The sequence below is a fragment of the Antennarius striatus genome, chromosome 2, assembly GCF_040054535.1.
Source record: "Antennarius striatus isolate MH-2024 chromosome 2, ASM4005453v1, whole genome shotgun sequence".
Lineage (NCBI taxonomy): Eukaryota > Metazoa > Chordata > Actinopteri > Lophiiformes > Antennariidae > Antennarius > Antennarius striatus.
The window spans coordinates 26,133,508-26,149,223 of record NC_090777.1 but is presented as its reverse complement, the minus strand read 5'-3'; the positions used below and the strand labels follow the sequence as shown (position 1 = coordinate 26,149,223).

The following is a 15,716-nucleotide window of genomic DNA, read 5'->3' as shown; positions in this document are numbered from 1 at the left end:
CCTAGTATAAAACAGACTTCAATTTTAAAAATGTCTGATTCCTGATTGGCTGGCTGCAGAGATGGAGCTGTGTTCAACTCCAATAACAACTTTATTCTGTTGAAGAAATTGTGTCATAATTAACTTCTATTTAAGTCGGCTGCAGATTTCAGTTCTTTTTTTGTCTTTCTCTTTATAAAAGACTATCGGAACAAAACTTAATGTGTTACTCTTTGCATCCCCTCGACAAATCTCGGATGTAATATAGATATGTATAAAAACATATTAAACGACTCCGAGAAACTCCTCTGAATCGTCATTACCCGACCGGAACTAATAGTAGGAGCGTGAATCTACGGGAGATTTTTCTAAAGGACCACAGGAAGTGTTTCCGGTCTTGAAATATCGTTAACCGCCTGATTAAAAAAAGAAGAAAAAAACACACAATTGAGTGATTAATTTTGTTAAACAATTCGGTGTTACATTAATATTACGTAATACTTATTCTATTTTTGTTCAAAGCTGTGCAACCCCCACACACCCGATATACACGATAAATCAGTTAATTTAATTGATTGTTAAGACCGGGGCTAATTTTCGATCAATAACTCAAGAGTGTAAAATTTTCCCTAACATTAACAACTACAAAACACGTACTTTTCTACTTAAACATATTACATCCAACCAGAACATGAACGCAACCATACGCCACGTTAACCAGAAATCTGATCTATATTCTGAGCTTTATAGGAGCACGTAAACTCACCACGCACTCTGATTGGCTGCAGTTGTGGGCCAAACACAATTCAGCGCTACACGCTCGCGCCGCCTGATAATAAGAAAAGAACAGAAGTCTAAGAAGAGGAAACTGCGGACTTTCGCCAGCAGGACGGAAACAGTTCACCTCCACCCCCCGGACAATATGAATGACAGTTAGCTGACTGAACAAAGGTTTTCATTTTGTAATTTTTTGATAAATTAGGTCTGTTGAGACAAAATTCAAGGACTTCGTCGAGAACTGCATCTCGCTTCGTTTGTCTCTTCAGCCGTAGCGAGCTAGCTTAGCCCGTTAGCTTAGCAGGACGACCACTCATCCATGCACCCACGTCCATCCGTGCAGGACTTTGCCATTAGGAGGGATCCAATAGGATAACGTGGAAACAAACCCAACCTGGACTTTACTATTGCAGAAGCGCGTGTTTTTTTCTGTTTGCACATAAAGTTTGAACAAACCCAAGAACATCCTGCAAAAAAAGGGACTGCATGAACTTCGCTGCTTGCTTTCTAGCCAGCACCTAGCCAAGTTCATTGCTTCATTGGTCCTGGATCCTCTTGTTTCTGCAGCCGACAACTCGTTCCATCTCGATACACAGGAATAGAAAGATTTTTAGAGATGATTCCCGACAAAGTGCCGAAGGAAAATGTCTTCTATGGCTCTGAAGACTTGAAGAAGGAGGCTCATATCACCAGCTTTGAGAACTACAAGGAGCTGTACTTAAAATCCGTAGAGAATCCAGATGGTAAGCCCCATCTGTCTGTCAGATCTAGGGTTAAAGGTCGTTAGTGATGAATGCACCTGCTATATGCTGGTCATCTCAGACAGCAATAGCACGTAGAGCTTCACTAAAATGATCCACACATCATAATAGGCGTATATGACATTAATTACTTATATTGGTATTAAAATATTAAAAATCTTAAAATATACAGGAATAAAAATATCATTAAGATATTATAAAATAACTAAATATCAGTAAGCCAAACAATAAACCGAAAAAAAATTATAAAAGTGGGAGTTAAAGTCATTCATTCATTATCAGGCACCTGAATTCAAATCCAGTCTAGGCCACTCTTTGTTGAATCATGTCTGAGGCCATGTTTGCTTATCAGCAAGTTGATAAGATGCAGATATGTTCTGTAATGATCCTGAGGGGTCTGTGACACGTCGGCTGTTTCAGTAGAGGTAAAGGTATTTTCATTATTCAGATAATAACCCTGTGATTATTTTGACTTTTTCTTGATGACTTCCTGGAACAAGGTACCATCCAGTGATACGAAATGACTGCTGCATATTACTCATGAAGCTTTCTGCAGAACAAATGTGGTCATTATTGAACTTGAATTTAATAATCAGTGTTGGCCACTTCAGTGTGTGCAATCTATACAGTAATGTTCAAAATAAATATACACATCAGTACATGATCCATATCTACATTGTTCATTATCCAACTTTATTTCTTTTGTCAGAAAATCATCTTATAAATTTAAGTGAAATCAGTGACAGAAGATTAAAATGACCAAAAATGTCTTATAAAAGACGAAGAAGTTCCTCAAAAGTAGCTATAAAATTTTCATATAGTTGACCAAAAGTCAGGATAATGTGGCTAAAAATAAAAGCTATTGAAGACATTTAGGACTAGCTGACAGAACTATCACTAGACATCAGCATTAAATCTTTTCCCCTCCTCTAGAGTTCTGGTCCGACATTGCCAAGGATTTCTTCTGGAAGACCAAACACACGGGTCAGTTCCTCGACTACAACTTCGATGTGACCAAAGGAGAAATATTTGTCAAGTGTATGGAAGGGGGCTCCACCAACATCTGCTACAACCTGCTCGACCGCAATGTTCACGAAAGGAAGCTTGGAGACAAAGTGGCCTTCTACTGGTTAGTGTGTGGACTGCCTGCAGATCACTTCTTGGTGGTTTTGGAGCGTGTGCGCGGTTAGTATTTATAGGTTGTGATCTTTAGTGAAGTACACTCCTGGCAGGCATCCTGAGGATTTCATAGCTGTTATATAACTGCCTGATAGCAATCTTAATATTTGTACTTAAATGTTTGGCACGGCGTCCATTCCTCTGTGTGTAACCAGCTTGATGCAACAGGAATCCCTTGTTTCACTACTATTCCGGAGTCAGTTTGATGTTTCCTTGCCGCTCTGTTAGTCATCACGTTGTTGCACGCGTACAAGTTCTGCAACGTGATTACCTTTGGAATGATGTGATCGTTTCAGACTGCTTAAACCCTGCAGCGGTGCCGTTTGCATACTGTTGTTTCAAGCTAAATGACAAAGAATGAAAATAGCACTGAGGAAACAGTTCATCAAGAATAATACAGCTAAAAACTTTTTGTGTACAAAGTTTAATGTATTCAGATGAGAAAAGAAGCTGAGCAGAGAGAGAAGGAGAGACAAACTGACGTGGAGATAAAGCTGCAGAAAAGAAAAATGAACAAAATAGAGAAGGACAAAGGAGGGAGGATGAATATGGTTCCATTTATTCAGTGGGTTGGGGATCACAGTTGTGTCATTGTGTTCAGAGGGTAGGCATACACACACACACACACACACACACACACACACACACACACACACACACACACACACACACACACACACACAGTTTAATGGACATAATCGTTGGTTTTGCAATGACTTTCTATTTTGTAAAGTATTTCGGTGCGTGTTGCAACATATTGCAAATTCCTTTTCTGATGTTACATCACAGGAAGTAAAAAAGATACACGTTGTACTTATTTAAATATCTTTATGAGAAGCAAAATCAGCATTGAATTGAACTTTCTATCTCAATCAGTAGCACTTGAGTTAACTGCTAGCATTTGCTGATTTTTAAATCAGGTAACACTTTCTTCTAATTAAAAGTGACCTCCAGAAGTGAAAGCACGCCAGTCTAGAAACCACCTCGAGTGAAACTTTCTCTTTCGTGTTCTCTACTTTCCTTTAGCTGACATCCTTGCCCTCGATTCTCTCAGTCCTGACAGACACTCTTCTTTGTCTTGCACTTTGTCTCGGTTCATCGTGTTCCTCCTCTCTTCTCTCGCCCTCCGGCTGCTGTGCTCCTCATGGACGAATGCTCTTGGATGAATCATTAAACTTAGCAACGCTAGCCGTCCCTCGCTGCACCTACAGACAAGTGACTTGTTTTGATTTAAACGTTTGTTAACAGATTATATTTAGTACTGATATGTTTCTCTATCAAACCATTGATTGTAAAACGTCCAACATGAGGTTGTTGATGTTTTACATTTATTATCACAGAATTGTAGGGGATGCAAACATTTACTTCTGAAACCAGAGAAATACCTCGCTAGCATGATTCAAAGGTTTGATTATCAAACATGCTGATTGAATTTTACTTCAAATGTCGATCCTCAGTTTGTCATAGCGTAGCACGACATGCATAATCTGTATACGTTTGTATTTGAAGCTTGTTTATTTTTAGCAGCGTCCAAATGCATGTGTGTGTTTGTCTGACAGGGAGGCGTCCTTGACATTAAGACCCACAATGTTAAAGTGTTTCACAGTTGTGTATTTATTTATTTATAGGTGTGTCGGTGTGTGCTGTGTTATCCTAACCCTGCAGAAAGGGAGAGCTTAGCAAACAAACATGTCTGATGACCTTCACAGGGTCAAAGTCATCTTGAACAGGTTTATTAACTGGAGAAGACGTTAACTTCTCTTCATCAGTGTATCAGTAGAATGTTGTTCTGCCAGATTTCCCAGTCCTGTGTGAGTTTAAACCGCTTTAATTTGATGTGGAGATACAGAAACTGTGTCGGCGGAGTGTTAGTAGCATCCAGCTAGTTGCAGGAGCTACAGGTTAGCTGATTAGTTTGGTGCCTGATGCTTATCTTATCTCATTCCTGACTAGGACCTTTTTTTTAGGACTTGAATGTGTGTTTGTGCAAGTGAAGAAACTCAGAACCTGAACCTGGAGTCCCCGGAAGTGGGGTCATTAGTGATGTCATTAGTTTAACAGCTGATTGCTTCTAGGAACCGTCTTCCTCCTTGCTCATCTGAGCTCTGGTTTCTGCTGGTCTCTTTAACATCCTTAAATTCATGTGTAGTCTTAAATCATGGACCTCATTCCTGTCAGTGTCTGCTGGTGTGTTCCTTGGTTTAATTAGATTACAGTAGGTCATGTGTTCATACGTTTTTTATAACATTTTTTATAGCTCCTGCCTTGAGTCAGCAGGATGGAGCTCATAATTATAACAGGAAGGACAGGGAGGGCGTTAGTCAAGTGATCACATAGAGCTCGTCTTCTGAGTGGCGTGATTGTGGAGGTCGATCCAACACGGACACGGAAGCCATTCCTGCCATGAGTGGACGAGCACACGAGCCAGAATCTAAATGTGAAATCTTTTTTTATTTATTTGTGATCTGAATTGTGCCCTGACAGTTGACTCAAAGGATCCATTGTCCATTTTTAACCTCCCTAATCTTTTTTGTTGATGAATAATCAGCTGAAACCCTGAGAATTGGAGAAGCTGACTGAGATCCTCAGTCAAGTCTTCTCACCCCGAGGGGCAGCGACTGGATCAGGAACTATTTCGTGCCATCAGATTTGGCCTGAGGAGTTTTCAGAGGCTGGGCAACATTAGTTCCATGGAAACGGTTCACAAGATACGCCTCTTTCACTGGATTCCTCCCTCTAGTTTATTTTAAGAAAAGTCTATGTATTGTGTATATAATTTACTTTATGTACTGGAGGAATTATAACACCTGAATGTTCTGGTGCTACATCAGACATTCGCATCCCAGTTAGCTCCGCCTACAGGGAACAAGGAAACAGGTCTGGCGTGTTCACATTTCTGTCTTTAGGAGCAGACATTGATTTTCAAATTGAAAGACTTCCGGGTCTGTTCAGTTTTTCCACAATTTTTACCTAACATGATTTTTTTTGGGGCGTTTGTTGTTGTTTTTTTAACCATTGAAAATGTTCTATGTATTGTACTATTAAACATATCAAAGATCTTTTTACACATTGTCTTTATTTGTTACATATGTTTATGAGGTTGTTTTGATAAATTTTGTTGTGGCAGCAGTTCATTTATTGTCTTACTGCTCTGCGGCATAACAGGACCTGCTGTTTTTTGTTAATATTTGAATTGATCAAAGTTCTACACCTACGTTCCCATTGTGGAAGAAGCTGTGACTCTTGACTCTTATGTAACGGTTAAGATAAATGTTTCTGTTGTCTAGTTCAGATGTCGTACTGGACCTTGAAGTTGCTGCCTTACACTTTCTGTGATGTCACATTGTTCCACCCTCCTGTTGTTCGGCAAAACAAAAAAGCGTGGTAGTGAAGGGGCTTCATTGTGGGGCTTCTGTCCGAACCTCTAGTTGAATGAAGTGACTAAAAACTTTATCCAGGAGGCTTTATGTGTCACTGGTCAAGATCCGACGCAATTGTGGAAGGAAAGAAAGTCAAGGTTAGCTCGAGTCTTCAAACAATGTGGTGCAACATTCCTGTTGATTCTGCAGCGCTTCTATTCCTCCCTCTCTTTCTTCCTGCTCCAAAGAGAAAGAGAAGCGTCCTTTCCTTCTTTCCTCACTCAGATTTCATGTTTGAAACGATTATCAAAGTGTCAGTGATTCTGTGAATGCAGCCCCCATTAGAGCCAAGTGGGTTACAGAGACCTTTCAGCTATGTGAGACACACACACACACACACACACACACACACACACACACACACACACACACACACAGGCAGTACTGCACTGAGGTGAACTCACTGCTTTTGCGTGTTTCACAGTCTTTCATTTTCTTTCATTTCATGTAAAAGTTTTTATTTTGCGCTGGATGCCTGTCAGACACAATGTTGGGAGAAAACATCACATAGAGGAGAGAGTGCAACTCAGACCACAGGAGAACAAACTGCTCATCTGATGGTTGATGGATGTAGCTACACACTTTTATTTAACTTAATGAAACAAAAATAGAAATAAAATGTGCCAAGTTTAAATTTGAATGCAGTTGAGTTCCAGAGTTAGAGTTTGTGCTGCCTCATTTCCTGCTGATGCTAAATGGCATCAAATTCAATTCTTTTATCCCAATGCACTTGAACATACTGTAAATTTTAGGGTCTTATTAATATTCAGTTACATAAATAATGACAGTAACTACTTCTGAATATTCTCTAGATGTTTTACCTAAATTGTAATGTAATATTCATGCTGTACAGGTGTGTGTGTGTGTGTATATATGTGTGTGCGCTGAAACTGGCACTTCCTTAAACCCTCGGTGTGATGCCTCTCTAAAAAATGAGAAACATTGAAATAAGTCGCGTCTGAAGTTGAGTCTCTGGAGACGTCGGCAGCTCCTTCTCTTGTGTCATGTGACCTGATGTCCAGCCTTGAAACCAGTTTGTAAATGTGTGCTGTAAACATGATGTTGTCTCTTCATGCGTTTCTTTCCTGCGTGTTTCGACGTGTCTCTCAGGGAAGGGAACGAGCCCGGAGATGAGTTGAGGGTGACCTACAGGGAGCTGCTGCAGAGGGTCTGCCGGTTTGCCAACGTCCTGAAGGCTCAGGGTGTGTTCAAACCGCCGTGTTCATGAACATCGTCCTCCAGTGAGAAACGAGCTTACTTCATCATCGTCTTCTATTTGTCTCTGTCTGCAGGCGTGAAGAAGGGCGACCGTGTGTCCATCTACATGCCCATGGTGGTGGAGCTGGTGGTGGCCATGCTGGCTTGTGCTCGCATCGGCGCCGTTCACTCCATAGTGGTGCGTTCGAAATTCAAGCCGTCATTTCTGTGCTTGCACTTTAAACAATGCGTGAGGATCGAGGCAACATTCAAAACGCTGCAGCTACCCAACCCTATCTTAGCTTACATTTTAGGAAGCACTCGATTATTATAACACATGTCTTTTTATTGCACCAAACATTAAACTGCATCCAATGACGGACACTGACGTGAGCTTCTGTTTCAGTTTGCAGGATTTTCGGCTGAGTCTCTGTGTGAGAGGATCCTGGACTCTCAGTGTTCTCTGATCATCACAGCAGGTCGGTTCCAGATGAACAAAACAACATGTCTAAATGATAGTTTCTAAGTTTCTAAAGCTGGAGTTGACATTCTTAATCTTTTATCGTGGTGAACGTCGGTGATCTACTTTGATCACTTGTACTTCAGTAGCTTTCCTCTGCTTCATTACCGATGCAGGATTTTTCTCAAGGTCAGATAAAATCCTACTTTATTTGCCCCACAAAGGGAAAATTTCTACTAAGTTGTTTTCTGTCAGAGGGTAAATTGATATAGAAATTTTCTACATCAATTAATTAATTCCCAACAAAAATTACTTGTTGGGAATTAATCCCAACAAGTTTTGTCTTCAAATTCCAGGGGACCAAAACGAGCCCTGAATGCGTTTACCACCATCTTTAGTAACGTCGTGTTTGATTTGTCAGGAACGTTCCTTTAACACAGCTTCAGGTCTTCAGCTGCTGCTCCTCCCTGCACCTCCTTGGAAGTCTGTGCTCCTCTGAATCCCTCCTCCAGCTGCAGGAGTCTGGCTGTGACCAGGAATCAGAATCTTAATAGATTAGAGACTATACAAGCCTTTTAATGCCTTGGGTCTCTAATGATGTATAGATTATTAGGAGAGGGGGGTGCTTTTGTTCTTCACAGAATTTTAAGCATTTTCTTTTTTTCTTTTTACTATTTGAAAAATTTTGTGTGTCTCAAATATAAAATTAACAGGAACTGGACCCCACTTCTGTCTTTCTACATTAATGTTGAACAGAAAGACAGAAAGAAGGAAGGGGAAGTTTTTTATCAAATCAGATGACATGAAGCAAAATGATTTCACCAACAGAAACCTCTAGTAAAAAAAACAATCTGTGTGTCTGTCTGTCACTCTACCTGTTCATTCAGACGGTTTCTATCGAGGAGATAAGCTGATCAACCTGAAGCTCCTAGCTGATGATGCACTGCAGAAATGCAGAGACAAGTAAGCTCTCCTCACACACACACACACACACACACACACACACACACACACACACACACACACACACACACACACACACACACACACACACACACACACACACACACACACACACACACACATAAATTGTGTGGTCCGGCATCCTTTGACACAAAGCTAACTTTTAGCAGGCTAGTGTATTAGCATGAGTAGTGGTCGTGTTTTTGAGATTTCCAGCTTCCAGGTCATTTCCTTCATTTTATTTGGAGCTGCGTCACAAGTAGTAAGAAAGTTCTGGTCCCGTGAGCCGTTCATTTTTGACACATCCCATCCGAAGCATCTACATGAGAGGTTGTGATGTCACGTCCCGCAGTTGGATTAACCTCCGTGTCTTTGTCTGCAGAGGCTTCCCTGTTCAGAGGTGCATTATGCTGAAGCACCTGTCCAAAGAAGCAGAAGAGGATCCTCCGCGCTCCCAGTCTCCCCCACCCAAACGACCCTGTCCCGACCTGCAGGTAAGACAAACACCATCAAACCAACCCAGTCCAGACCGGATCGGTCGTTAGCCATCTTCCTCCCGTGGAAGTTGCTTTGTAGGAGATCATTGCAGCTCTCTAATGATTGATGGAACTTTTTATCTGCAAGGTGGAAGAAACCATTCGCAGGTATCGGGAGTCAGTCTGCCTGATTCTTAAATATTTAATATCCTGTTTTATTTCCACATGTCAGTAACGTTAGAAATTTTATTTTCCTGCTCCATTTTTTATTTCATCTCAAAACCTTCCAGAATCCTCTCAGATGGTTGTAACACTTTGACCCTTTTTTTCTGTTTTTTGATTTGGGTTTTAATTAACCACTCTCTATAATTACTCCTTCCTCCTCCTCCTCCTTCTACTCCTCCTCTTCCTCTTTTTTCCTCCACCTGTTCAGCAGGACAAACAGACACGAAAGAAAAGACATCCTGTTCCACAGGTATTTTTCTCCCTCCTCCCTCCAACCAATCCTGCTTTGTTTTTACTCACAATCAGAACTTTACTGCTGTTAGTAAAAATTATTGAGGTAGTTTCTTTCAGGACGTCCTGGTATTTATAATCTGTCATTCTATTCACATTTTATCCGTTGCTTTATTGTTTTACACACGTTTTACCCTGCAGCAGTTTATTCCTGTGATTTCATTCGGATTACATTTGTGGCCACAAAAATGACTTAATGAACTAGAAACTCTCATTTTATGACAAACATCTTTTCTCTAATGTCAAAAGAAGACAAGCCAGAAATCATCAGCGAAAACTGCTTTGATGCTCTAAAACTAGGTTTAAAATTAGTTTTGAAATCTGATCAGATTTTCAGCTTAGATTTGAAGCGGAATTGACCAAACTGTGCAATAAATAAAACGCAGAAAAACGTTTCTGGTCTCTTCGGGTGTTTCTGTCTGATTTCATGGGAATAAAAAAGTAGATCTTCTCTTTTTCTTTTCTGTTGTGAACACACTCTTTGCTTGGTGTTTGGACAGGAGTACAGAACCTTGTAGCTACTGCGTCTCAGGGTTTCAGTTCTGTCTCTGCTGTGATGCTTCTCTCCTTTACTTCAGGCAGGAAGAATCAGAGTTCTGTGTTGGTCTGACAGCTTCATCCTCTGGTTCTTCCTGAGAAGCCTAGTTCCATTTTGATAAAGACAAGAGGCGCAGCCTTGTGTTTTGTCTTCACTCTTTCTCGTATGTGGAAACGTCTCAACTGCAGCTGGACCGCATGCACATAAATGGAGCAATAATCTCAGCTGTTCCTGCATAGTTCAAATAATTTTTTTGAGGCATTTCGTCTTTGATCTTGATGGATGACACAAGGCTACGCCAAACTGAATTCCTCTTTGACTAAATAAGCAGCATTATGGGAGATTTCTGCAGCTGAGTGGACGTCAGAGCTGGGTCACGCCCAAGTCTTCATCACTCGCAAACGAGACTCAGTAGTTGTAGGTCCGTTCACTTCCTGTCATTAAATTCTTTTCATTTGTCTTCATCTTCCTCACTTTTTTTTGTCTCACAAAGAGCAAATTTTCCTAAATTTCCCTCCCGTCGTGGATCTCTAGTCCGAAGGTGTCCCAGCTCTGATGGACTCAGTCAGTGAACTTACACGTGTCTCTTCTCTAACGACCGTTTGTGGTTCTAATCTCTCAGATCGGTTTGTCAAACTAACCTCCTTTCACTTCTGTGTTTTTAGATGCTAGAAATGTTTCTTGTTTGAATGGATTTCTTGACAATGCATTCCCTGTTCCCGTCTGACTCCATGCGTGTTTGTTTGTGTGTCTGTTCCTGGGTTTTTTTTCCCTGTTGTGTGTTTGACACCAGGTCCCGTGGAACCCTGACGTGGACTTGTGTTGGCACACTCTGCTGCGTGAAGCACCGGAGGAATGTGAGCCAGAGTGGTGCGACTCCGAAGATCCTCTCTTCATCCTCTACACCAGCGGCTCAACCGGCAAACCCAAGGTAGAGCGAACCCCGAAATATTCCTGAATTATCCCCTGATAACTCATGGACTCGCTCTGTAATGAATTCATCATAAATTCTGTGACCACCCGCTCGTCTCGTCTGCAGGGCGTCCTTCACACGGTCAGCGGCTACATGCTCTACACCGCCACCACCTTCAAACTGGTGTTTGACCACCAGGCTGACGACGTGTACTGGTGCACGGCGGACATCGGCTGGATCACGGGACACTCCTACATCACCTATGGCCCGCTGGCTAACGGAGCCACCAGCGTCCTGGTGAGCTGCGGCCATGTTTGGACATGCGATGTGGCGTCAATGAGCTACCGATGCATTCTGATGAAGATGTTTGACTTCTGGTTTGTTTTGTGTCAGTTTGAGGGTCTTCCCACCTACCCAGACGTGAGCCGCATGTGGGAGATCGTGGACAAATATCAGGTGACCAAGTTCTACACGGCGCCCACCGCCATCAGGATGCTGATGAAGTACGGCAACCAGCCAGTGCAGAAGTGAGTCGGTTCTGGCGTCAGGCGTCTCTCGCCGGTGCAGGTTTGGGGCTTGAATGTTTTCCGTCGGTTCCCTGCAGGTACAAGCGAGAATCTCTAAAGGTTCTGGGGACAGTGGGGGAACCGATCAACCCGGAGGCCTGGCAGTGGTACTACACCGTGGTGGGGGACAAGAGATGTCCCATCGTGGACACCTTTTGGCAGACGGAAACCGTGAGTTCCCAGAAACTCTGAGCATTAGCTATTAAAAAAAGCATTAGCTGAAAAAAAGCCTTTCTAACGGGATCCTTTCTGACTTTCAGGGGGGCCACGTGTTGACTCCTCTGCCTGCAGCCACGCCCCTGAAGCCTGGATCTGCTGTGAGTAAATAAAACTTATCGTCCACACACTGTTTTCGAAGACGTTCCTGTTCTTTGGAGTTTCTTGTGTAATCCTCTCTTTCTGTCCGGCAGACGTTCCCGTTCTTCGGAGTGGTGCCGGCTATCCTGAACGAGTCGGGAGAGGAGCTGGAGGGCCCGAGCGAGGGATACCTGGTCAGATTTATTGTCCTTTTTTGGACTTTGAAGTAGATGAGTCAGTATTTCACGCTTTGACTCGTCGTCTACCTACAAACAGGTGTTCAAACAGCCGTGGCCCGGCGTGATGAGGACGGTGTACGGAAACCATCCCAGGTTTGAAACCACGTATTTCAAGAAGTTCCCTGGATACTACGTGACGGGAGACGGTGAGTTCTTGTTTTATTTTCATTGTCTTGGGAACCGAACTGCATGAACTGTTCAACCCATTTCTTAATTTGGTCACCTTCAGGTTGCCGTAGGGACAAGGATGGCTACTATTGGATAACGGGGAGGATAGACGACATGCTGAATGTTTCAGGTGAGACCGATGTTGAATGGATGCAGTCTGCTGCCTCACTACTAGAGGTCACTAGCTTTCCATTGGAACTCCATGGAGGAGTTTAAGTTTTTTTTTTAGTTCTAAACCGGCACCGCTAATTTACTGAGAAAACTTTGCTTTTTTAAGTTGTAACTCACAAAAAGGAGCTGGACCTGCCCTAAATGGGCGGGTTTTAGTACACTTATTAGCTTCAAGGGAAAATAATAAAAAATAATTCCTCCAATGGGGGATTAATAAAGTTCTTCTTTTTCTTCTTCTTCTTCTTCAGGATCATTTTTGAGGATTTAAACATCTTTTCATGAGTTTTTTCTCATGTCAGAAACATTTATGTACTGAGTGGAGTTTTTTTCCCCACTAATAATGACATCTACTTTACCACAAACAAGTAATGGGTGATCCTAAATCTGCTGTCTCTCTTCTGCCTTGTGGAATCCTAAATCCTGTGCGCCTCCCCTCCCCCATCCTTTCAGGTCACCTGTTGAGTACGGCGGAGGTGGAGTCAGCGCTGGTGGAGCACGTCGCCGTCGCTGAGGCTGCTGTGGTGGGCAGACCTCATCCTATCAAAGGAGAGAGTCTCTACTGCTTTGTGACGCTGACCGACGGCGTGGCGTACAACTGCTCCCTGGAGGCGGAGCTCAAAAAACAAGGTGACCAGGGGCGTGGTTTTACCTGAGGAGGCTCTGAATGGCTGAATGCCTTTAAGACCTGACGAAAAAGTGGATTTAAAAAAACAACTGGCAAAAGAGTTGCTTTGCAGCATCATAGCTGCTTAACACAAGTTGGGGTGACAGCAGCCCCTGCAGACAGGGAGGGAGAACAGCAATGAATCAGAACTGTTGAATTTGATCTGTTCAAACGAACGATTACGTCGTGTCGTTCTGAAAGACAGATTACTTTAAGGCATGTTAGTTTCTTTTTATGATTTATTTTGTCTGCTGGATTTATATTTTATGTTCGCAGTACGGGAGAAAATTGGTGCTATCGCAACACCAGACTACATCCAGAATGCTCCAGGACTGCCCAAGACCAGATCTGGTAAAGTAACTGGTATCACCCCAGCTTCACTAGACGCATAACCCAATCAACGCCTCACCGACTCATTGGCTGCTGATTTCTGACTTTGCAGGTAAGATCATGAGACGTGTGTTGCGGAAAATCGCCTGCAACGAACGGGACCTGGGCGACATCTCCACGCTGGCCGACTCGTCGGTCGTGGAGCAGCTTTTCCAGAACCGATGCTGCACGGCGGAGTGACGACCTCCCGCGTCCTCAGCGGGGAGGCTCCGACCACATCAACCACACAACCAGACCACACCCAGGGAAGAGGGGGAGAAGTTCCTCCGAGATGGTTTCGTCCGAAAAACAACCTTCAGCTCCTGATGAGAATTATCGGTGTGCAGCAGAACCCGTTTTTAAGGTGACCCTAGACCAGCTGGATAGCTACTGCCGCTTTAGAGGCGGCAACAAATTTAAACAGTGACAAAGAAAATGTACCCACCCTGTTAGTATTTCAGTCAGTTCTGCCCCCCTCGCTCGCTGCCACCATTAATCAGCTGATTAGCTAAATCTAGGGGGATAAACTTTTGAGTTCTAATTGGTAATACATTTTTTAAAAACGGTTTCTGTCTACGATTCCTTTGGTGTTCTTATTTGTGCGTCTGCAAGCTTGTTTGTTCATTTTCTTGTTTTTTTTTTGTCGAATGGCAGCAAATTAACAAGGTTGTTATGCCAACAGTGTTCCTTCAGGATGGATGGTTCACCGTCCAATCAGAATTGAAGCTCATGAGGGAAAAAATGTCACAAATTTGAAGTTAATTTCATGTTTACGGCCGCTGTGTTTCATTATGCCGTCTGACGGTTTAGCGTTAGCTACCTGAGCTACGTAAAATTATAAATTGGCTATTTAGGTTTGAAACTGAAAAAATAACTATAGGTGGAGTGTTTCAAATCTACACTAAGGCGCAGTTATGAGCTTTTGTTAAAAACAACTGTATGATAGCGCTTCTACAAGTTCTAAGTTTGTGTTTTCGTGTTTTCATTCATGATAGAAAACTCCAAACTGGGTCTTTATAAACTTAATGTCATTAAATGTTCATTGTGAGATTGATTGTTAGTCTTGTTGTTCTGTTGCAGATATTTGTGACTGTTTGATTTCATGATTTTGATTGACCTGAACCAGAAATGGGGACTCAGACTAAAGCTTTGGTTTTATCTTCCTACTGTGAGGCAGTGGAGCTGGTGTAAAGCCTCTGTTTAGAACCGGGCCCCACTGCTTCTGTTTGTCTTTGTAATAAATGAAAGCTGTTTGGGCTCCTCTGGTCCGGTCGATTTATTGATCACATAGTGAAGACAAATGGCCGCTCGATCAGACACTTAAGTAAAGGATATTCATAGCAGCTTAGTAAAAATACACTAAAGGACTCAGGAAATTTCTAACATCTGCTCAGACCTGTGTGTGGAGAGCTATAATGAAGCTGAAAACCCTTTTTTACACCACTATAAATAAATTTATTATGCTGGAAACCCTGAAAGATGAAAACTGTTAGAGAACAGAAAACAGGAAGTAAAAAGAAAAAGTGTCGGTATCTGCTACATTTTGTGTTCTAAATTTGTCGTTTTCACGAGGTCAGAAACAGAAGCAAGGAAGTTTTAAAACTATTTTGAATGTGATATTTAAATTTACACGTTGACGCTTTTTGGTTAAATCATTTTAACGCAATTATGAGACCCCTCAAATCCGAGAAAACGTTTAATTATTCCTGTATTGATAGTGGTAAATAAAATACGACGTGGTGTTTTCTGGGGACCAACCAGAACTAAACAATAATTGAATCAGGATTAGTTCAATTAAATCGTTAATAAATCAATTTTTCCTGAGAATTGCCTCCAGGGCTCCGCAATCTTGGCTTTCTGTAGCGGAAAGGCCCCGCCCTCATCAGTAGCCAATCACCGACTCGAACGGAGAATCAGTCCGCCAATAGCCTCGTGGCTGTGGCACTTCCTCATTTGGCATACAGCACCGAAAACAAAGCCATGCCGAGAAATTACGACTCATTTTAATCCAAAAACAAATCAGGCCCTATGGTTTTTCTTTCCTACGCGTTTTTATAGAAACGT

The 15,716-nt window shown here is 42.3% G+C and overlaps 1 protein-coding gene across 3 annotated transcripts; it reads left to right on the top strand.

Annotated features, from left to right (window-relative positions):
• The first annotated feature begins 801 nt into the window (after positions 1-801).
• acss2 (acyl-CoA synthetase short chain family member 2) lies at positions 802-14,910 on the top strand. 3 transcript variants are annotated; one of them, XM_068334076.1, is made up of 19 exons: positions 802-1,499; positions 2,451-2,646; positions 7,226-7,317; positions 7,408-7,511; positions 7,719-7,791; positions 8,660-8,735; positions 9,118-9,229; positions 9,648-9,686; positions 11,059-11,196; positions 11,305-11,475; positions 11,572-11,705; positions 11,783-11,915; positions 12,005-12,061; positions 12,155-12,235; positions 12,318-12,426; positions 12,510-12,578; positions 13,070-13,246; positions 13,560-13,634; positions 13,726-14,910. In XM_068334076.1, the coding sequence occupies exons 1-19, from the start codon at positions 1,373-1,375 to the stop codon at positions 13,851-13,853; spliced, it is 2,091 nt and encodes a 696-aa protein (XP_068190177.1). In that variant the 5' UTR covers positions 802-1,372; the 3' UTR covers positions 13,854-14,910. The 3 variants fall into 3 exon arrangements, with proteins under 3 accessions (XP_068190177.1, XP_068190169.1, XP_068190182.1); XM_068334068.1 differs by having other exon boundaries at positions 9,645-9,686; XM_068334081.1 differs by lacking the exon at positions 9,648-9,686.
• Positions 14,911-15,716: the final 806 nt, after the last annotated feature.